The sequence below is a fragment of the Apteryx mantelli genome, chromosome 1, assembly GCF_036417845.1.
Source record: "Apteryx mantelli isolate bAptMan1 chromosome 1, bAptMan1.hap1, whole genome shotgun sequence".
Lineage (NCBI taxonomy): Eukaryota > Metazoa > Chordata > Aves > Apterygiformes > Apterygidae > Apteryx > Apteryx mantelli.
In genome coordinates this window covers 32,381,170-32,405,144 of record NC_089978.1, presented here as the reverse complement: position 1 = coordinate 32,405,144, position 23,975 = coordinate 32,381,170, and the positions used below count along the sequence as shown (strand labels likewise).

Sequence of the window (23,975 nt, the reverse complement as noted above, 5' to 3'; positions counted from 1 at the left end):
GCGCCAGCTTTGACTGGGCACGGTGGGACTCCACAGAGCTCTCGCCTGCCAGGAGATTTTGGGTATGCACAGGGATGCAGCCCAGAGCATTTCAAGCCATTTTTGCATACAGAGGCAGCAAATCTGGCCGTTGCTCCCTAGGCGCAGCGTTACGGAAGGCGGACTGCTGAAGGCGTCAGGCAGGAGCCACTGGGCCGAGCTCAGCCACCCGTGGGAACGCGGCTGCCGGAGCCGCCGGGAAGCAGCAAGAAGGGAAGGCCCGTGCCCAGATCCGCAGGAAACTGCCCCGGACACGCTCCCAGCAGGCTTCGTCAGCTGCTCCTTCAACATCAGTGGAGACCGAGGTCGTTTCCTTCTCCAGCGTATCTCTGCCGAGCACAGGGTATCTTCCAGCCTCCAACCCGACTGGCCATTATTTCTTGTCTCACAGAGGGCCTGGAGACCAAGTTCTCCCCTTCATACATTTGAAAAACTTAAGCCTGCCCTCGGCTTTTTCTTCTGTGGATTAAATAATTAGAATTTCTCCTTTCCTACCCGTATACACAGACAAGATGGAGATTTTGCCACAGCCAAAGATTAAAAGGAGACGTTGCCTACTACAACAAAAGGTCGCTAGCAGAAATTAAAATCTTCCCTGGTTCAGGCACGTAAAAACCAGGAGCTCTGCTTCAGTTTTGCCTCGAGTGGACTGAGCAATCTTTGGGACGTGCCAAGAGGTTGTTAATACAAGTGCCCTGTTCCAGCACCCTGGGAATTCACGCAGAGCAGACTATGCAAAGGGAAAGTAAGGTTTGCGTGTGCGGTGCACCCGCTGCTAAAAGGCCACTCATAAATGTGCAATAGTTTATTCCTTCTCCACTGAGAGTTTTGGCACAAAAAGAGGAGCCGGGTAGCCCGGAGAGAAGGGAAGAATTTCTCAGACCGGCGCTCCTGTGCAATAGCAAGTAGCTGATTATTTAGTTACTTCTCCTGGTCGCTTTTTAATCTGAGATGAAATCTGAATTTACATCTGAAACGCACACAGAGGCATGCACAGGAGGCAGAACAGCTCGGATTGTCACACTTCTGCCTAATCCGAGACCAGCTTAACTCCTACTTGGCGTTTATCACCAGGCTGAGTCCAGCAGTGGTAACCTAAGCTCCCAACAGCGTTACTACATCAAGGCACAGAGCATTTGTCTCCGAGTAGGTGACTGGGTTTGAAGTAACAGGAACAAACTACAGAACCAAACTGACCAGCTCAAGGGCTCTAAAAACGTTTAGCAGTGTCCCTGCAAGGATAAAAACAAATCCATAGGTCCCATCCACAAGGCTCATGGAAGTTAATAAACTCTGCTTCTACGCCTGCAGGACTCACGGTTGCAAATTTTTCTCTCCCATCTTTAAGGCCCCCAAATCCTCCTTCTTTTTCTTTTAAATAGAAGCTAATATGTATTTGCCTAGGTTAGTTAATACTCCTGGAGTACTCCAGGAGCTGACATGTTGAGTAAAATATCGAGTACAGATAAAACCAGGGAAATTACAAGCAGCGATTTCATTCCTCTCCAGCAGCTTTTATATTACAAGCACAGACCTGTTGAATTCTCCTAAGATCTCCTTCCTGGATATTAGGACTCTTGCAAAGCTTCGCGCCCCAGATGTTTGGGGCTGTTTTGTTGTATTCCCTTGCTGCCCTGTTAGGAACTTTCCTTTGGGCAGTGCCCCCTGCCCAGCAAAGGGTTAAATGTTCCAGCTTAGAGCCGTGAAATTTTGTGATTACAGAGCGAGTGGGGACTGTTATCCCTGGGAGCGGCGCCCAGCAGGCTGCCCGTCAGAGTCACCACACCGGCCCTGCGGCCTGAAATCGGGCCGCGCAAGACACGTGCGTCAGCGTGTGCTTGAGCAACATTTTTGTTTGCATCCAAATACATGGAGAAAAGTTAGTCGTTCTGCTCGTGTTGTTATTTTTTTTTTTTAATATTTGTTCTAAACCAGTAAAGGCAACAGCTCAGAGACATGCAACTGCTGCTTTTCGACCAAGTTATAAATCTCTGTGAAAGTTTGTGTATGTTCAATTTAAACTTGAGAATTTGACAGCTCCCCCAAAGATTCCTTCAGCGCATATCGCTTGCTGGAGAGTCCTTGTATACAGCCTTACTTAATGCAATAAAAAACCCAACAAAACACAAACTGCTTCTGCAGAACGACTCTCCCGCACCTATTTTGCAGCCGCAGCTGCAGGGCCTGGGCTGGACCTGCCTGCAGCCCCTTTTCCTGGAAGCTGGGGTCAGCCCTGGCAGTGCGAACAGGGAGACCTTAAACCACATTTTCAGTATTATTAAAATCCAGGCAGCATCTACGTTTCAGGGAGCCCTACTGCAGTGCGTAAGTATGAAACAGAGGGGAGCCAGAGCTGCAAAGTGGAGAGCGCAGCAAGGAAGAGCCCCAGGTCTCGCTACAGGGCAAGACGGGCAGCTTCTCCCAGCACAGACTTGTACAAACCCAGAACTGACCTTGCTGTAGCCACTGGCCAAATATTTCATTTCACCCTCGCTCTTCTTAATGCACTGACCTTTTCAGTTACAGGAGAACAACCTAATATTAATTTTATACTATATACAGTAAATCTAGGGGTGCTAAATCCTACAGATAATTTATATGGGGGTTCATCTGGCTCTGTGAGGTAGAATTAAATATATATATATACACACACATGTAAATATAAAACCACTAAAGAAGATCGGCTTGCAAATAATTAAGATACAGACACAACTGAGCTCCCTTATGCTTCATTTCAGCACATTAGAAAAACCCAGACAACAAACCACAGTTTACCCAGTCATTTTCCACAGGATCCCATTTAGCAGTTAGGATGGTTAATTCACCCTCTGCATCTCCGTGTGGCCTTGGGCCCTGCTTAATGTACACATGCAAACCAAAAACTGCCTCAGTCCTGCGGTTCCTGCACGGCATCTGGGTGAGTGCCTTCCTCCAGGGTATCCGAATGCTTCACCAAACCTAGCCTTTTTCCTCTGAGATTAAGCAGTGACATTAACCCTGTTTTACAACGAGGGGATGAAGGCAGAGAGCACCAAGTGCTGTCTTTCATTTAACCTTTGCTTTAAAACAGTAGACTTGTTTTTAACATGTCTTAGGCATGACATACAATACTGTGATGTCCCCAGCATACTTCTTTGAAATGAAGGTTGGGAAAATCCCTACGTTTCTCTATAAACTCTCAATTCTGCTCAAGAAAGATTTATTACGCGCCCGTTTGGAAAGGCAGCTGCTCATGCGGCTGCAGCAGCAGCTGGAAACCTCCAGGCTATAGCACGAAGCCCAGCCCAGCCCTGGCTGCTGCCCCGGCTGCCCATGGGGCGACGTGCTCCCCCAGCAAGAGCAGAAACGCGAGCCAGGGCCTCAGCAGCACCTGAACACGAGGCCTTTTCTATCAGCAGCCTGAAGTACGGTCCCACGCCACGAAGCGGCTCAGGGCAGCGCGACACGCTGCTCTCGGCTCAGCCTGCCAGCGCCCGGCTGCGCGGGGACAGCCTGGACGCACGGTGGCTGTGACGACAAACTGCTGCAGCAAAATCCTCCAGGCTTTGCCTGGCAGAGCCCCCAATTTCCTATTGTTTTTCTCTTTTCTTCTTGAAAAGCGCTTCCTAACGGCTCGGCATAATTTTTTGTCCTATATACATGTGAACTGAAGCACGGTTATGCCACAACGGGGAGCGTTTTTATGCAGCTGACAGGAGGAAGCCAACACACAACTAGGCTGTTTTCGTAGAAAAGACTAGTTTGAAACAGACTCCAAATCCAGAGGACATAATCTATCAGTTTAGAGTAACAAAACGGGTCCGATTTGAGGCCTGAACTATCACACAGTCCACTAAGATTTTAAACAGTTTTAAAAATATGCCTGTCACTGGGCTCCCTTACTCGCTGAGCAAATCAAATAGAAGTGTTTGCATTTGAAGAAAGCACAGGGAATACACGGATATTCTCTAGTCGCTTTTTTTCCCCCCTAAAATGTTTGTTAAAGTACTGCGTACTTTATTCCAATGTAGGGTGTTTCAAGTCACCTAGGAGGGATGTACTGCTGCACAGTAACAGATTGCAAAAACTGCCTGCTTTCAGAGTTTCATTTTGTCAACTGAAAGCTAAAGGAACCAAAGGGATGAAGTTGCTTTTGGAGACGGGTGTTGCATTCTTCTGAAAATCTCAGGTTTTGGCTTTCATATTCCTGTGGAAGAGCATTCGCAAGGACTAGTATCAGGCATTGGAGGCTCCTCTCCACCATCTCTGTGGCTGTGGAGAGTGAGAGTCTTCTCCAGGGGCGGCTACCCGGACTCCCTCACCAGGGACACAGATGGTGAACCTGCTGGTGCAGAGCCGCAGGCGGCTTTCCAGCAGCTTGAGAGCTCTCCCTTCGCTGGCGCTGCTGCGTAATTAAAGCAGGACCGTACTCACGAGGGGGTCACCGGGCAATGCAACCCCCCGGCAGGTCACTGGTGCAGGAGCCCCGGGAAGGGCTGGCTCCTGCCCAACGCTCGCCTTGGGCAGCCCCCGCGGCACGGCGGGGGGCAGAGCAGGGCCCATCCGCATAGCACCCCGAGCTGCGCGTTCAGGCTGAAGCAACAGTCGGAGCCCGACACATGGAGCTTGGAAAGCAGGTTTCCAGAGGCAGAAAGGGATTGTGAAAGCTCCTCAAAACTACGGGGCACCTTCAAACTTCTAACTGCACCTGTGCTCTAGTACAGTTACGTGGATCAGCCACAGACCACTTACCATGGCCTCCTGTACACGTTTGGGAAACGTTTCCTTAAAAAATATAAAACTCCGTACTAGACCACTATCCAAAGTTTCAGAGATCACTGGGTCAGCTGACTTTATTCACTGCGGTAACATATTTCCAACTTGGATGTGGAGCTCTGCTAACTAAAACCTAGTCAGAGACAAAACCCCCTAAGTCAATGTGTGAAGACTAAGCAGTTCTGTAATTTTCAAAATAAGTTCTTGAATTTTTTGTAGTATTTGATAGCAGCTTTTTATTGGTTACAAAACCTAAGCCCATATACAAAATTAGGAACACATTTAGATGCCTCTTTGAAAGAACGTTTTAGTCTATTTTAACTGATAGTTTAAAAAAATAATAAAAACAATGCAATTTTAAACACTGTTCTGAAAACGTAAAAGTGCAGCAATATACTTTGTTTCCTTTATTAACTATGAAATGGTGCAATCCCAATCAAAAGCTGATAAGGTCACAACAGAAAGAACTGAGCAAACGCTTTGCCTTGCCTTCCTCAGTTCTCCCATGTTCACTTTCAATGTAATGCATTGAGTGCAAGAAAAAGATCAAATCTTCACAGTAGTGGAAAACTGTTATTTTAATATCAATTTGTTTGTAATCTCTAGGATAATAGTGAGTGCAGGCTGAACAGGGTAACCGTCAGTCTATACGGCATATAGGGGAAACAAAATTGAGTTAGAAGGGGAAATATTTGTTCACAATAACGTCTGCTGGAACTCTAATTTCACAAAAACTTTGTGACCTTACCTAACTTTGACTTTTTATTGTTTAGTTTTTTAGCGAACACCACACAGTTTCAAGATTTTAGACTATAGTGTGTGAACAGGATGCAGTTACCATATGAAGCTTCAACTCAACTTTTGGGAAAAGAAAAAAGGCACAATGAACTTCAACTCAATTTTATGTGCACAAGAGTTGAAAAATCTGAGCCACCTTAAAGAGAAATTGATTCTAAAATTTATAAAACCTATAAATAATCAGAGGCCAAACCACTATATTAAAACAGATTATCTAGCAAGTAAAAATCTTGCAGTTTAAACATACGCTTGTATCCAGTTGAGATACAAGACAACTCACTCTTTAAAGTGGCTCCACCTTGGCAGATATATATTTAATGAATGCACACCTGCTATGCGTTGTTCATCAGTGGAAAAACAGCTGATCCACAAAGCTCTGATGGCATCTGTCCTTATCTTCATCACAGTAAATACAACCCACATCCAATAACTAAATTAGTTTAGATTTTTCTATCCCTTCACATCAATGCATTGGGAAGTTACACCCAGTAAACAACAGCAACAAAACCAGTTTGTGTGATAGCTTACAGAATTTCAAAATGATCCATCTTCACCCCAGTGATATCAAAATCCCTTTGAAAATGACTGGGCCAGATGATTTTCCAAAAGCAATGACCTCACATACCTTACGCAGAGTTATTTAATGTGCGCTGCACATCAGGTTTATGCTGAATAACTGCAGCTTCCATATAGCCTCACACATCAACCAGTTTGTATCTTTTTAATCATGTGAATAAGGTTTGAGACTAATGTCTGAATTACTCTTCCAATACTCCAAGAATGAAGCTTTTATGACGCTTCTAAGTAGTTGCTGGTTTGTTGCCAACCACATCATCATAAGCACTGGTTACTAAGTAAAAAATAGTTTAAGACTAAATTACAGTAAACATGAAAGCTCCACAGTTTAAACCCAATATAAATCAACCATATCCAATTATCAATTTAAAACAAAATATATTGACTACTGAAAGTTGAAAGCAAGATTCTTTTTAACTAATACATTTTTGGACAGAATTTTTTTCTCTACAGTCTGGGACTCTTGCTTTCAGCTTAAACAGAAGTTCAAGTCCATAACAGGTTGTAGCTCAGGTAAAATACCATGCACAGCATTTGATTACTTCAAAACAGCAGGAACACACAGGCTGAAGTGAGTGGTCAAATAGGGCTCGCTGTTCTCAAAAATTAGGTATAATGGCAAAAGCTTTACCAGTCCAAATCTACAGTTCATTCTCCAACCCTGGTTTCTGAGGCAGTTAATGAACACACATCAATTACTGATAGATGAAGTAGTTTTGTTTGTTTGTTTTAAACTTAAGTGTTTAATCAATTGCCAAGTGTTTCTTTTTTTTTTAAGTTACTTTTATTTCAGTTTCACCAATGAAATTCATTTGGCTTGCATTTTTTAATCTATTCTTCCACATAAAGTATATGAAAATATGTTTGTGGAGGACGATGATGGAGGCCCAGAACAAACCGGGCCCCTGTAAAGTCTTCCAAAATGTACGCATCATACCAAAGTGTCTTGATCCACAGCGCACCATTTTCCAAAGAAGCTACTTTTCAGTGGAAAGCCGATGTGCCACCACTATGGAATATTCTTAACAAAACTGCAGATTGCGGTTGTCAGCATGTGGCACCAGGAAAAAGGCAAAAAAAGGTAGTTGGGACTGTTAAAAAGAATTCTAAAACAGTTTAAGAGATCATGCATATGCATTTACAGTCCATGTGATAGTGACGTTTGGCAACTGCAAAGTGACCGATACATGGCTTGCTTTAGAAGCATCAAAACGAAGAGGCATGTGTGTCTTGGAGCCTTTTGTTTCTTCACTTGGTAGCCATCTGGTGGTGCTTCATATTGGTGTGGGACAGAGAAGCTGCATTTTATTGAACTTAAAAATTAAACTCTTTTGTTTGAAGGTTGGCCGTTGGGTCAAAATTGTAAGTACCTCCTTGAGTGGCTTCAGGAATGAGACTGGGATCTTCATCGATCTATAAAATACATGAACAATAAAATTCATGAGAAGCCAATTCCTTGCACAATTCAGTACATGTAGAAGAAATTCGCAAATGTTTATCTATTTTTAAAAAAAATATTATTGTAATAAAATTAGATTAGCTTTTCCAATTCAATTCTTCAGTTATGTTTAAAAAGAAAAACAACATCCATTTTTTCTGATAACATTAGGGAAACAGAAAATTGAAATGGCTAAGGACTGGGTCGCTGCTTGGTCAAAGCAGTGGCTATTTTGCTCGTGTGATTTAATTCTAAACATCAGTTTTCAGCTTTTCTTGAGTTGGCTAATCACTAGCTGTGAAATCCAAAATTAGTTTTGTACTTTCTCCAGTTTATTGCAACATGAAAATAACTTTTATTGGCAGCTGATAGAAATAATTGTCTTATAAAGCTTAGAAGAGTCATCAGTATCTCCTATTAGAAACTAAAGGAGTTAGAGTAACTCATTTCAGAATTTTATATGGCGCTCAACCACAATCTGAAATATTTCATCAAAAATACTTGATTACTATAGGAACGTAGAATGAAAGGCATCAGTATAGAAGATGAAGTTCCCAATTTCCTCAGAGCCGTTATAAGTTAGGTATTACTGACATAACTGTCTCTAGAAACAAAAAGTAATACGGTCAGCAGCTTCAATATGCACAACTTCAACCCTCACCCATGCTCCCCCAAATCATCAGCTGAAACTGTTCTCTGAACGTAACACCTCTGCAAGCCAGGCTGCAGGAACTGTGTGCCTTGTCTCAAACTGCGGCTCATTCAGAAGCAGGTAAGAGCCCTTTGGTCGGGGAGGGAGGCGATTTACAGGTTTCTGAGGTCCAGCATTGGAGTACTGTGGACTTCAGAACTGAATCACCAGAGGTCCTTACATCTCCCTAAATATCTAAATTGGAGGGATGGATTCAGACCTTCAGGGACAGCAACGATCTTCAGAAAGAAAACTAGAGCACGTCATTCCCAAAATGAAGATTGAATTTGGATTTAGAAGGCTTGGCAAATATTTGCATGTTGATAAATTAGCCCTTCTGTCTTCTGCAGGGGTAGTATAAAGCAATATTGCCAAAGTTCACGTGCCTTTAACACAATAAATCAAAGCCAGGAAGCTATTAGTGTTGTCCTAAAGTAGATGCCAGCTGCCTGTCCCTTTTATAAGGCTCAGCAAAGGAGCAGATGGGATTAACAATAAGGGGAGAAGTAGTTGCCTGCAACATCTTCCAAGAGCACAGAAGCTCCTGAAGTGATAGGAGACAGGAATACCCCTGGGAAGTCTATCTTAATGACAGCAAGCAGGCTAATATAATCAGTCTTTTGTCTCCTTAGGGTAATTTGTTGTTTTTTTTTTTTTCTTGCACTGGTCCTCAGAGTGACTAGGCTTCATTTTGTCACTTATAGTTACTTCCTAAAAAAAAAAAACTATGCCTGTTTTTATGTTTTAATTACTATCTCCCCATCACGGATTTTCTAAAATTTCTAGTAAGTCTCAGAAACCCCAGAAAACATGGGTGACAGTATAAGCAATAATCTGAAGTCAAGTCTCGGTAATCTAAGTAAAGGAGGTAAATCCAGCAAATTAGTCATAGGTTACTTTCACATAAACTGATTTAATTTAAATGCACAAAAGGGAGCACAAACCACAAGAGGTTTCTACCAGCACCAACTAGACTGTGCTTTTAAGTTAACCAACCACAGAAGTCTCAGAGCCATTACGAATATTATTAGACACTGCCCACAGAATCATTACAAGCATAAGGAATATATTGTAAACTTCTGGTGATTAACTTTGCAGCCACACAATGGGCCCATGAATCGAAAAGTAAGTCCTAAAGTTAGAGCTAATACCTGGATAGTTCAATTTAATGGATTTCTTAGCCAGAAGAACTAAAGACAGTTCTGCTAAGCTTCAGAAGTGCAAACACCTGGCAGGCCTAGGAAAGGCCATTGATATTCCTCTTCAAATGATTTGGTGAAGTGCTTCTGAGGCAGCCCGTAGCAGGAAGAGCTAGAACCCAAAGGCTTAAAATACCTAACCAGGACACAACAAAATACCAGATGGTCCACATCAAACACCTGCAGAAAGTTTTCTGTTCTGTTCTTGAATGACTCTTTCCAATAGAGAATGCAGACTGACTAATTACAGAGCTGAAACACAGAAATCTATCTGAAAGTAAGGATTCACTCCCCAACTCCTAAGAACTGAGACTAATTTCTGAGAAAGTAAAAAGAAGAGACAGAGGACTGTTAGATTCTAACTACAAGGAATTACCTGTCAATGTACATGTCAATGAGTCAAATGTAAGGTCAACATCTACCAATTTATACTTTTAATTAAGGGAAGGTGTACTGAGAAAGGATGAGGAAAAATTACTTTACAGACAACCAATGCTCATGACAGTTGGAACCGAGTTAAGGAACGACAATGGGCTTGCTAAGGAAACAGTAACAGCACAGCGCATACAAACTTCAGTCTTTAGCATACTTACATCATCACCAGAGAAATACTGATCTATGATTTCAAATGCTAGTTTATAAATGTCTTCATTCTCATGCTGTTGCAAAGCTTCGATTTTCTCTAACCCTGGATAAAAGACAACGGAGAAGAGTTTAATATGTTTACAATGAAGTGAGTTACTGACTACCTTGAAAAAATTAAGCTTTGAAAAAAATAACAAAACATTAGTATTGAAGCATACTAGAAAAGATGTAGCCCAATTTCCAAATATTATCTACAAAATAGCTATTTTTGTCTCTAAGGGAAAAAAATGTAGTTTATGAACCTTCGCATGCTATAGTATATCCAATTCTATGAACACAGGGTACTGCAACCTTCTCTCTTTCATACAACTTAGATGAAACCCTCTGTACTCAAGTTTTTATACTCTGCTGTATGGTATATAGCTTTTGTTCCAGTCATTGTGCTTTCTGTATATCACTAAAAGGAACTGGCTTCATTTATATGTTGTTTATAAGTATTAAATAACAAACAAGGTGAGAAAGTTCCCACCAAGAGCAGTTTAAAACCCTAGACTCATTTTAAAACTGATTATGATATATACAAGAGAAAAACTTCCAAAATGGCAAGCTCTTAAACATCCATTTACTTCTTCCTTATCATAATACATTAATAAGCATGTGTTAAAACTAGCATTGCAATAACCAAGTCTGACTCCTCAGCCTGCTTTGGTCTGTAGCAAAATTATAATCCTAACATCTGCTTCCAAGGCAGTGAACTGAAGCAAGAATTACCTGTTTTACTGCAGAACCCAGTGTATGCAATCACCAAATGAAAAGAAATGCAATTCTCATTTAAAAGTTATTTAATACAACCGTACCTAAAAAATTTTGTACAGAAAGCTACTACACTGATTGCCTCCAACATGGCAGTTCCTGAAAACAAAATAAACTAAAAAGAAATAAAGGGTGCCATTCCTCTCATTACAATAGCCTCAACTTGCTGATTCAAATAGCCCATGGTCAAAAAATGCTGCAATAAACATCAACAGCAGTGAATAAGGGCAAGACAGACTGATATGCAGGAAATTAAATTTTTTAAAAAGCCTAATAAGCACTTACCTCCACACTCTTCTATAATTTCAGCTATTGTGCTGGCCTCATCACCAGCCATTATCAGGATGTTTTTCAGACCATCCAGCACCACCTGTACCACTTGAGAATCCTTTACTGAGAGTAGATTGCAGAACGGTGGGATTACATTTTGCTGTACAAGGTATTCAACCTAAATAATGGAAAAAAACATGCTTTCAGCATTCTACTTCTCACAAATGGCTGCATGTATAATGTTTTAGTGACAATTTGAAATCCAGCTACACATACCTGATCTTTTCTCCCACTTATTGTCAAATTGCTAATTGCCCAAGCAGCTTCCTTTTGTGTTCCAAAGTCCCCCTGAAGAATCAAATTAATAGCTCATTAAAATCAGCATAGAAACATCTGTAAAGCTTATTAAAAATCACAGGCTCCTCATGTCAGATTTATAAAAAGAAGATGACAACTTGCATAGCTGATCGTTTGACTGACCTTAGCCAGCTGGTGTATGATCATAGGGATTAGCCCAGCATCTATTACAGCCTGAACTTGTTGCTGGTTTCCTGCTGTGATATTGGAAAGGAACCAAACTGCTTCCTACAGTTGGACAAAATAAAAAAGCGGAACACTTAAAAAAACATTCTAACTAGTCAACAGATTAAAAAACCCAACCAAACTGAGCAAAACCACCTCAAACCCCCAAATTATACCATGACTAATCACTAAATAAAGCTTCTAGCTTTCTTCCCCAACAGCACTTCTACCACACAAACTTTTATTGCACCACAAAAGCCAAACACGCAGGAGATCAATGCGAAGTTAACGCTATTAATTCATTGGGCCAGATTCTTATTTACACAAGGAGTGTCTCCATGCCGTTGCAGCAATACTGACTTACATCTTATATCCAACTTTGCGTGGCCAGAGTCATGGCCATGTTTTAAATTTTACATCAGTTTTGCAAAGAAAATAAGAAATCAATAAAGCCTCAAAAAAAAGAGATTTATCCTGTAATGTTTGGCCTGACAGCTTAGTAGTAGCTCTCTGTATTATATAAAAGACGACCAATCCTACATCCCATTTTCTTGAAACAGGAAGTGGAGCTAACAAAGCTTATTCGAGGTCTCTTACTAAGTATCAGACTGGACTCCTTACTCTGCAGTTTTTTTCCTCAGGTGGTTTATCAGCATAACTAACAATCTCACGGCAGGTACAAATTCCTGGTTGCAAAGGAGCTATTTGTCAAGACAAGCCAGAACAACAAATTAAAAAAGCTCCAGTCTTAAGTAAAAACAGATTTTTAAAAAGCCAACTAATAGTCAATTATGAAAGACTGCAGAAAAAAAACCTAACGGGTCCCATTTTCCAGGGATGTATATCTGTCTTTTATTTGTATTTGCTCCTCATAACTTACACTTAAAACTCAAAGGCATTTAGAGACTCCCCTTACATAAAAACTCTTTCTTGCCATTCAAAAGGAGGTCCTTATGGCTCTTTTCTGAGTGCTAGAAGGGCAGGCAGAAAGAAATCATAGCTGTTAGAACCGACAACGATAACTTCTTCAGAGCTCTTTGCAGCTGACAGGTCCTGAAGAAGTAGATTCCTCTCTGACAGGTTCCTTCTCAGTGGCACACTACATAGGGAGATCATGCAAGCTAAACACAAAAGGCCAGAGGAAAGAGAAAAGCCTCCTCCCCAGCCAGCATCATCTTTGTAGTAGAAGGACCCATGATGAATATCAAAAAAATGCAAGTATCATCAAATATGGAAAGGAGGGCACCAATCACTTACTTTCATCTAACTCCCCTATCACATCCACTCCTTGCAGCAGCAAAGTTCCCACTGACACACTTGATGGGAAAAGGAAGGAGAGGAAGCGCTAGGCTAGCTTTCACAAACCCACAGCAGTATTCCCCTGCTCCCTTGAAGTTTAGGATGGACAAGAGAAGAGAGCAAACTCCACTACCAAAATAAGTTGGTTCATCAAACCACTTTGTTCTGTGAAGTGGAGAAGCTGGAACAATCTTATCCATCTTACTGGACTCAACTGAAAGTAACGATCCTTAGTTATGAATAACTGTAATCAAATTACTCAGCTTGCAAAAGCAAAAAGTACCACGCTTCAAAGCTAAGAGCATCAAGTCACCCCAAAGAGCACTGGATATCAACATCAATGTATGGATCCCCAGTCTACCTGTTAAAGCCTTTAAAGACTTTAGACCTGAGGAAGCACCAGCCTGAAAGGTTGTGTCTTTATACAGAATTGCTCATATCCCAACAAAAATAGCTATAAGAAATTCTTCTGTAGCATGCTATAGTCTACTGTTTATTTTTTAACACAAAAGATTAAGTTAGGAAGAAACAAACAAACCATAACATACCTTGTTTATCTTCTCTTTTGGATGCGTCAGTAGATTTGGGAAATGAGACAAAACATCACAATTGAGAACAACTTGTGTTTGTTCATCAGTACCAGTTACTATGTTGCCTACTGCTCTCAGTGCTGCTGTCTGAATATTCAAAGTGGGGAGGGTGGGGGGAAAGAAAAAGCATGTTAAAGACATCGACGTTACTTAGGCTAAAACAAAGATCATTTAAAAATGTGCCTCTTCTTTAAAAAAAAAAAAAAAAAGCACTTTGCAAAATACAATTTAGCACTTCATCTTTCTAGCTGTATTCAGAAAAATGGGCACTGTTTCATCAAAACAGAAACACACAGTACAGCATTTTACTGAATAGAAGTACTGCAGTTCAACTCAAAAAGTGCCAAGATTAGAAAGCAAAAAGATGTTAAAAGAAAAGATATGTTAGAGGAATTAATTCATCATGTGTCTGATCTGAGATACATTTAATGTTTCTAGGCTTTGACTACAACTTCCAAGGTTGTTTATTTCTCCATTCAAATCTCTATTACAGACTTTAAAAAAGCATGACTACTTTTCTTCCTGTTGACTCTCAATTGACTTTCAGAAGTGAACTTTTTTTTAATCTTTTTGTATTAGTTATTAAATGCTTTACGACTGACAGAATACTAGAGAGACTCCTCTTCATCAAGTGAACTGGTCTGACAGATTTCAAGGCAGCCAAATCTCATCTGAAGTACAAACTAACCAAACATGACAGATACACAGATGCATCAAAAGTCCCCAAGTCCAATGGCTGGTTTTGAAAACCAAGTATACATTACATAACTTTTAGTTTCCCTTTGTTGTTGAAATTAGGTAAGGAAGATCCGTTAACCTACCTTTTGAAGCTAACTAGAAATTTACTTTACTAAAAAGACTCCATGTCTGCGAATACTTCAATGTTCAAAAGGTCTTAAAATAATAATTGACTTCCATGACTATTTAGACAGAATATGCAGCAACTATATAGGCAGTTACAGAAAAGATTATGTATACTTTTAAATTCTGGAAAATGTAAAACCTATTTGTATTTTCATTAAATATTCTAGGAGTACAAAAGGAATGCACCCCTGCCAATTGCACAATGGAGGTTAATGTTTAACCTATCACTTCATTAAAATCAAACTAATCTCAAACAAAACAGTTTTAATATAGTTTTAAATAATCTTTTTACCTTAGTGTGGATAACATTTCTGCTCACTTTTACCTACAACAAGTAGAGCTATGAATGCTCATCCAAGTACCCTACTAATAAATATTCTAGGGCAGAATGTTTAGAAAATAGCTTACAAAAGACTATTCAATGGAAACAGAACCAGACTTACTTGAACTTTAACCTCCTGATGGCTCAGAAGGGGAACTAGAAAAGGTACAACTCCTGAATCAATCACCATTTGTATCTGTTCGTTACCACCATCTGTTAAGTAGGACAAAGCCCAAACAGTGTCCACAAGAATCTACAAGTTGGAAAAAACAAGATTTGCAGAATGAACAATAAAATCCATACAATGGAGTCTTAATTTAGCGATCAATATTCCACATGTTTAGGGGAGCAGGAAGAGCATGCAATTTAGTTACAAGAAAAACTCAAATATTACAGGGATAGTAAATTAGTAAAATGTTAGATTACTACATACAACTATGAAAACAGGGAGCCATTTGCTCCATCTTAATAATTTGTATGTGTATTTGTATGTCCTCTCTAAAAAAAATTATTTAATTAAATACAACATGTTGCTGCACAGTTACAGCATGTAACCTCACAAAGGTAAATTGTTGGGCTTGATTTGTCATTCAAAGATAGACAACTAACTCAGGTAAATAACTCTGCTAGTGACCTTCTCAAGACTATAAACACCCAGCCATCTAGCACTGCTATAATTTCTGCTAGATGTGCTATCTTTTGATCACAAAATGCGTAAGTTGCCTGGCAGTTCTTTGGATCCATCTATCGACACTTTATTATTTCTGATCAATACTGGAGATTTGAAGTCAAACCACAAACTCTATTCTGCATGTGTGCCTTTTTTGCCCTCATATTGTGATTAAAATCCACAGGAAAGGAAAGGTGTTCTTACACCAGCCAAAAGGCTAACAACTACTGCAAGGAGGCAACTGTCCAGGCAAAGAGAAAATACACAGACAAAGAAGTGACTGTCACCTTGGGCACTCTCAGAATCTTAGAGAACAGTGACTTATCGAGTCACTGATGACTTGATAAGGATGATTTGAGAGCCCTCAAAAAAAAGAAGAAAAGTTACAGAAGTTACAGCCATTTTAGAGATAGTATCTGAAGCAGAAACAAAGCCAGCAGAGAGCGACATCCCATCACTTTGAGAAGATGTTAGAAACAGCAGGAAGAGAAAATTGGACCCCACTGAGGACATCACCTGCAGAGGTACATACATCTATATATTTCTTTGCAAATTTCTGATGTTAACTAAAGCAAAGCAGGTGCTCTCTGGAATTTGTCCTGGAACATGACAACTTGTCCTCTTGGACAACTTAACTAATGCAAACCTCATCCGCTCTTCACATAAGGCATCTGCATCTGATTTTTAAAACAATCATATAAACCCATCTAAAATTCCAAGCTATTAAGACAGCAACATAGTACTTGAAATACAGGAATCTTTAAAGCCCTGATCCATAGGCTGCTTCCACCCAGCTCCAGGCACCAGACAGCACAGACCTAATGCTTTGCTGACCAAGCCTGCTGCTGCCCCGCACCCAGTAATGCCGCAGGGACAGCAGAATATGTGGCAGTGGAGCCAGTACCGCAGCAGAAGCGGTGAGAGATGGTGCCTCACCAATTTGCTGCCCCATAGACCTGTTGGTGAGGAGAGCAGCAGCTGCAAGAAGCGCTCACAGGACTGTTGGCTGTCCTACCTGCATCACTGACTCATCTCCAAAGATAGGTTTGTTGCTCCAATACAGAGAGCCTGGGACCGCACTAGTACCTCCAAACTAGCACCTGACTCTCAGGATCAAAAAAGGCACCCTAACTGAGATTAGTCAAAATCTGGCATCACATAATCTCATATCTACTTTAAGAAGCTCTCACACAATCATTGCTTACAAAAAGCTTTCAGATTTGGCAGGAAAAAAAGCCTATAGTTTAGAAGTATTTCTGGTCTCTTCTATGAAATTCTATTCAGGTTTGTCCAAATTATAAACTGTAAAGCCACCATTTGCTGTCTGTCTCCCACTCGCATTGCTCTGGAAAACCCTGGCAAAATCCCAGATTAAACTGTTTTGCAAATATTTTATGGAGCCAAGCTACACCATTAAAAGAGCAGCAGAAGCACCACTACCTCGTTCTGGAAGTAACCAAAGACAGTTCCACTAATCTTATTCCCTATGCCCAGACCCACCATAAGGGCTCAATTTCTGCTTCTCTAAATTGAAGGTTACTACAGAGAGCAAGAGGCCAAGGCATTATAAAGTCCTGATGGAAGGAGGATGAGAAAAGCAGTTTATTATCCTTTAGTTATTCAGATTTTACTTTCTAAAGTCCCAATGTCATGCCTGAGGATATAAATCCATCCCACTAGGATTTTACTCAGAAAATTTATGTAAACTCATAGCTCAAGAATGTGGGAAGTACTGAAGGTTTAGTATTAGTATCCTGAAAAGTCAGCAAAGGTTCCACGAAACAGAATAGTTTACTGGTGATCATTTAAATATATTTTCATATGCGATTTCTCCAGTTAAATGGGTGGTCAGTCAGGCACCCAAAAGGTAACAGAAGTCAGATTTACCCAAACGATCACAATATATGATTGGAGTGAAATACAGTATTATGCATTTTTCCCCACAACTATTATACTTCATCCACGCATAAATACAACCTGTGGCAGAATTAAAGTGAAGCTGATGGAAAAGCTGACGCTTCCTGAATTTCTAGTGCTCAATTCTGCAATATAGGTTTTCTTTCTTTTTTTTTTTTTTAAACATAGATTATTACGCAAAGAATAAAAAGATTTTCAGAAAAAAAATATCAGAAAAGGTGTTTGCACTTTATTTTTTATCCTCTGAATGACAATTATATTCGTCTTAGTATTTTAATTGTGCATTTACTATAAGTTAACACACACAAAAAAGTTTGCTGTTTAAATACAATCTTCAAGCATTTTCTCTCTAGAGAAAACACAAAGAATCCAAACATCTAAAACTTTGGAAATTACTTACGTTTATATCTGTATGGTAAATGAGAACACACAACGCTGGCAAAATCTGAAAAAAAGTCCATCAGTCATTACAGTAAAATAAAATTTGCTGTACAAGCTTGAATCCAAGTAGGGCGGTCACAAAGTTTAGCTTGAGACTGCATGAGCATATTACACTCATGCACTTTCCAGCAACTGGTCATTCACTCTAAGCTATGTATAAAAATATTTTAAAATTTGTAAAAAATACAAAATAGTACTATACTTCAAAGGTGCACAGAGAGCAGCCTATACTTTGAGGGAAAATAAGCAAACATCTCCCTGATATTTATGAAAGCTTAAAAGTTACCACACAATATACTAAAAATATTAGCCTAATATTAATATATAAAAGCCTCTTGGATTGAAGTAAAATTATATTTTTGTATTCATATATGCAAAAAATGTAAAATTTAGCCACGGTAAAGCTGCCTAAAACAGAACTTTTTTTATTTGGTAAAGTCCCAGTTATAAAACTTTCCTTGTTCTCTGCTTCATTTTTAAGATTTTATTGAAGTTTACTTTCTTAAAATATTGTACCTTACATGGCTTGAAAGACTATATACGTACTTTGGAATTTATCTGAAGATGAAGAGCTTTATGTACAAGTATAGTTCTTGTCAAACAGCATCACTTTTTTATTAGCTGTGCCTACTCTGAACTATATTTGCCCTGTTCACTAGTCTAAAAGGTTTTTCAGATGCTTGTATTCTCATATGGGGACTCGACGTTGACTGCACATTAGCAACTACTCAAAATGCTAGAACTACATTACATTCACAAGTTCATTTACATTTCCTCTTGCTAAAAATAATTACATTTACATACTTATATATACAGAATCATGTTCACAGCAGCCTTTTTTGATAAAAACATTAAATGCTGAGTATGTTAACACTTTCTATAGCATTAATTTTTATTCTGTTTTAATATACGCCTAATGAGTCTTTAGTCTTATTCCTCACTTTCAAATGTTATAGGTAGCTTTACTATAATCCCAGTAAGAAATACCAAACTGGTCTAAATCATTTCACTTAACAACTGGTAAGTGGCACAAGACAGCGTCAAAAAACATGCATACATTTGTAGTATGACAATGTAAAACATTTGGCCTCTAGCCCAGAGTATATAAATTATCTGTCCCATTGTAATTCTTTATTTACCTCCTGAACTGTCTCCATAGGCGGTGGGGGGTCCTTATTCCTGCAGAGATTTACAATGACCCATGTGACGTTCCGAAGGAAGGTGATGGGAATGGAGGGATTGATGAAGGACAGAAGAGGTTTGACAACTCCCAGTGATATGACATAATCTCTACACTGAGGACCATCACCTACAGAAATGAAAATTGTTGTAAAAGAAATTACATTAAAAATGGAAAATTTTGAAATGTATGCAATGACATGTTGGGATACTGAAATTCTATGTTTCCTCACCAGTAGTCCACTACTAAAAGTTGACGTTCAATTAAATATACATACGTACAGATATGTATGTATATTTTAGAAGACACAAAATTTATCCTGTTAACATTTTGTGTATCAAGTGATGCTAGGCTTTAAAAAAAAAATCAGTACCTACATAATTCTGGCCACATAAAAAAAATATATTAAGCCACAGAATTTAGAGGAAACATAGTCTCATATGATAATGCCAATGTTCAAAAGTCAAATTCTAAAAGGAAATGATCCCTGAATTCAAATAATTTAAAAAGTAACAACAGTTACCTATAATATTTCCGAGAGCCCAGACAGCTTGCTCACAAACATTCTGATGTGGTGAATGAAGTAGTCTCAAAAAGAGGGGGACTGCATCTGTAGAATGCAAAGATTGGATTTGTTTTACTGGAACATGGCACTAGCACAATATTTTCATCCATTAATATGAAACACTTTCTCTACCATGAATTATACTAAGATACAGGTTTTTGTTATGAAGAGCATACAAAGTCTCAGTTAACCATTTCTATAAAAAACTAGAGAGATGAAAATCTAGATTTGAGAAAATGACCAACAATTAAACAGCAATGCTCCCCGCATTTAAACATTTAAACATTTCCCCATACTTCTATTGAGGCACGAGCCTCAATATATTCTAAACCAAATATAAAGATGCTAGGCTTAACGTCCTGATAATTCAGATTTTCTGGTTATCCATGATTGCAATACATACCTAGCAGCATGACCAGCCTACTTGTTCAAATATGCTTCAAATCTTGACTTTAAGAAAATACCGTCCTCCCAAGAGGTAGTTATAGTTAGTTTCTGTACACAGTGACGATATATATCCATCTGCCATACAGTCCTAAGATCCGTTTTAACTTGCTCTTACATAAGACAGGCAACATATCAGATTAAGATTTCAGATTTCAGTGTCTGCTGAATTAAATATTTAAGAGATCTGAGGAACCATCTCTCTACTTTTCCCGTGAGATATTTCCTCTCAGACAACCCGTATTCTTCGAAAGATGGGGGAATTCTTACAGCAATTTTTTAAATCTGTACATTATCATACTCATCCTATAGTGTTTTGAGCAAAGAAAAACAGACCAATTTATATACCAGTGAATGAAATAATATTTTCCTGTAGATACTGTAAACACTAAAATGCCCACCTACAGACTTCAAAAAACCTGTAATACAATTTGTGAGCAACTGTGAATCAATATTCTGTTGATAATTTAACATGTGACAACAAGCTAAAACCTGCTGATAAATTTTACTGAAAAATACAGAGTTATGATGAAGAATAAAGACAACCTAAAATTCCTTCTCCACCCCAGATGAGTAATTCAGCAATTGTATACAGCTGACAAGTTAGGAGAGATAGCAACAAAATGTTGCTTAAGAACAATCTTTCTTTATTCTCTTGTAACAATCATCCTGCTTCCATCAGCTCAAGTGGTATATTCCAGCTTCCCTTCCTCGGTGATTACTGAGATTACACTTCAGCCATATATGTATTCAACATATTTCAGAGAGGAGGGAAGAATATGTAGTTTATATTAGATTACAATCCTGGTATGTTTTCAAAAGCAGGAGTGAAGTTATTTCATATTAGCCCTCAAGCAGGAGGTGGGTCCGGGAAGCATGAGTTGCAGGCTATCTGATCTACTGCTCTCAAACAATTGATTACTTCTGCTCCAAACTGGTTCCTGCCAAGAGCTATTCTGTGAGTCCTGTGAGTCTGTGAGTCCTTTGCCTCTTTTGCTAGGCCCTGCAACTGCCATCTGTCCGTGCTTGCAGGAGGCCTCTTCTTTGTACTGAGGCTGAACCAGCCTCCTCTTCTCCAGCAGCGAGGCCCCCGCTCTTTGTTTCCTCCGAATGTATCTTATCTTAATAGAGAAGAGTTCAGAGGCTGTTTTCCCTGAGTCACCTCCTCCCAAACAAGGCAGCAAGACTTCCAAACAGAGCTTCTTCCCATTTTCCCTCCTGAAACAAAACTTTTTACTTCTGCAAAGTCATTTTATCACACCTTCTTCTTTTTAGCTAAACAGATTTTGGGAGGGACATATCCCAGCCATAGCTTCTAGTAATTGTGTGTACAAGAGTAAAGATTTTAACTTGACTGCGCTGTACACATACATTCTAACTTACATTGCGGCAAAGACAGGCCAGCGATACTATCAAAAACATTTCTGGATACTTAATGTGCGTTTATTTTAAAATATGGTTACTTAAAATGAATGAAAACTATGTTAAAAGTTTACAATAGCTTATGTATAGTAGCTTTTTAAATACAAAGATATGCTCTATAAGCTCAAATTTAGAGGACGATGTGTTCAATTACTAATATGGGGAAAAAAAGCAACTTTTGGAATCATTAAGCTTCAAATTGAAAGCAATATATGTAGAGCAACAGATTTTTAAACCAACTGTTTGTTTATTTTGATTTTAACTTTTACCTTAATAAAATTTTCCAGACTTTTTTCCTGCAAAGCAAATAGTATAGTCTTTTCATTTGGATTCATTCAAGAATAAGACAATTGTGGGACTTGAAAAAGGAAGAAAATTAACTCTTAACCAATGAACAAGTTGGGAAGGATCAAAAATCCTAGGATCAGATTTTCAAAGGTATTTAGATACCAGAAAATACAATCAGAAGACAGAGACGTCCAAATTGCTTCAAGATTTTTTGAAACAAATTCAAGGTTTTTTTAAAGGCACACAGAAATCCAAAGCTCGTTTTGATAAGCATTTTTTGTTCTAGTGATCCAGTATATGAACTATACCAGCTCTTACAATTAGTAAGATATTTTATTAACACACAAAACATACAAACCAGCATTTTGATTTGAAAGGCAGGTTCATATACTAGCTATAAAAAAGCCAAATAAGTCACCATTTTTCTATATAAAAGCACTGAATATGAATAAACTAAGATAGTTCATTACATAACTGCTTAACTATAGCCTCCTGTTTAATGGAAAATTGCTGCATGTAGCATAAAGGTGACTGTTTTACAATGTGTGCTAGTATGTCAAAGCTACATATATAATCCTGAAAAGTAAGAAGAACAGGTTGATTTAAATCGGCAAACGACAAATATTAACTTGCACAATTTCTCTTCAGTTACCTTTGGAGTTGTATTTCCTAGCTCTTTGCATAATGCAAGTCTCACCGGTTGGTTACATAAGAAGCAAAGACAGCACAGCAAATGGGGTGTGTATAGGAGACACTAATCATATGGTCAAGGCAAGAGTGGTAACTTGCTTAATTCTGAATTCAGCCAGGCAAGGTTACATAACTGTATGTATTTAACAGCTTTTTATAAGATTTATGACTATACCTTTCATGTAGGAAGATTTATTCTCTAACAACTGTTTTAGTCATGGCAGGACTAATAGTATATGATTTCAAAAATTAACCCAAGAATTAGAAAGGACTAACATTTTATGTGATGCTTATTATATGATCTATCATTCTCTATCTTCTTTATGGGAAATTCTGGTCCAGGATTCTTAATGTTAATCATTAGCGATAAACGATTAATGTATAAGAGGAAAGGTACAAACTCTTGTAGAAAGATGACTGACATATGCATTTATTATTTTAGTGGTTTTGATAACAAACAGTATTGTTATCCAAATACCCCTTTCTTTCATTTTTACCCACATTATCCCCAACCCTCAATAAACAAATTTTAATACTTACTAGACTGTACAACAGCTTGAGTCTGTGCAGAAGTGCCTGATGCTATGTTAGTCAATGCCCACGCAGCTTCAAATTGTAATGAAGGACTGTAATAAAACAGTTTTACAGTAATAACTTGAAACGATCTTCAGATTATTTTGCAGTTCATTTTAAATGTACAGTGTCCTCAGAGTACATACAGCTAGCAATGTCAAAGAGTACCACAGGGCTGAAAGTTTTTTCTGAAAAATGTAAGCTTGGTCATTTCAGAGGAATAGCTATGAGAAAGAAGTATAAATCTTACATTCTATGACCTTTTGTGAACTGCCCATCACTCTGACTTCCTATCAGTAAAAAAACCAAACCAAACCAAACCAAAAACAAAACCCAAAACAGTAATACTTGTTGAAGCACATACCAGCTAGTAAAGCTGACCACTATTCCAGTCAACTCATTATCTCCTGACATCAATGACTTCTAGCACTCCTCACCACAAAATTTAATTATGCCTCTCTGTAATGAGTAACAGATGCCTCTTGGCATCCACTAGATACAAAACCCCATGCATATTTAGTGAAGAAGGTACAACTCTCTTGTTGCCTACCAAACCATTAGTAGTTCTTAATAAACCAACTGCAGCTGACCATAACTAAGAAAAACCTGGCCCTTCTACCATCACATCCCAGATCAAGCGCAAGCTGCTATACTGGGAAAAAAACATTTTCCTATTCCTCACAGCCAGGGGAAATACCTAGCACTAGTATCCAGAACACAGCATCACACCTGTATTAAGACCAACCTGTCAAATGCGGATTAAATTAGATGCAAATTTTACAGTAAGTTGCATGAGTGCCTCTCCCAAGATCATCTCTGCTGCATCTGATGCTGGCACAGATTCCAACAGTTAACAGACAACAGCAGTTTAGTAAAGCAGTTTGCATGGAAACTGTTGTTCAAGCAAACACCGAAGGTTAAAAATTGTAAAAGCTACAAAAGAGTGTGTGGCTCATGGTGGCTGCAGCAATAGTAAGGTGTCTAGCTTTGGGAGGAGTAGAGGATACGTACTATTAGATGATTA

General features: G+C 39.0%; 1 protein-coding gene across 2 annotated transcripts in view; it reads right to left on the bottom strand.

The window, feature by feature from the left end:
• Window positions 1–5,083: 5,083 nt before the first annotated feature.
• KPNA3 (karyopherin subunit alpha 3) overlaps window positions 5,084–23,975 on the bottom strand; it is a 55,501-nt gene continuing 36,609 nt past the window's right edge. For both annotated transcript variants that reach the window (XM_067291861.1, XM_013948337.2), the window contains exons 7-17: window positions 22,919–23,004; window positions 19,493–19,579; window positions 18,929–19,098; window positions 17,749–17,793; window positions 14,883–15,014; window positions 13,534–13,662; window positions 11,645–11,749; window positions 11,441–11,512; window positions 11,180–11,342; window positions 10,090–10,184; window positions 5,084–7,581 (exon numbers count right to left, since the gene is read on the bottom strand). In XM_067291861.1, the coding sequence (XP_067147962.1) occupies window positions 7,483–7,581; window positions 10,090–10,184; window positions 11,180–11,342; window positions 11,441–11,512; window positions 11,645–11,749; window positions 13,534–13,662; window positions 14,883–15,014; window positions 17,749–17,793; window positions 18,929–19,098; window positions 19,493–19,579; window positions 22,919–23,004 (1,183 nt within the window). In that variant the 3' untranslated portion in view covers window positions 5,084–7,482. The remainder of the gene's footprint in view (window positions 7,582–10,089; window positions 10,185–11,179; window positions 11,343–11,440; window positions 11,513–11,644; window positions 11,750–13,533; window positions 13,663–14,882; window positions 15,015–17,748; window positions 17,794–18,928; window positions 19,099–19,492; window positions 19,580–22,918; window positions 23,005–23,975) is intronic.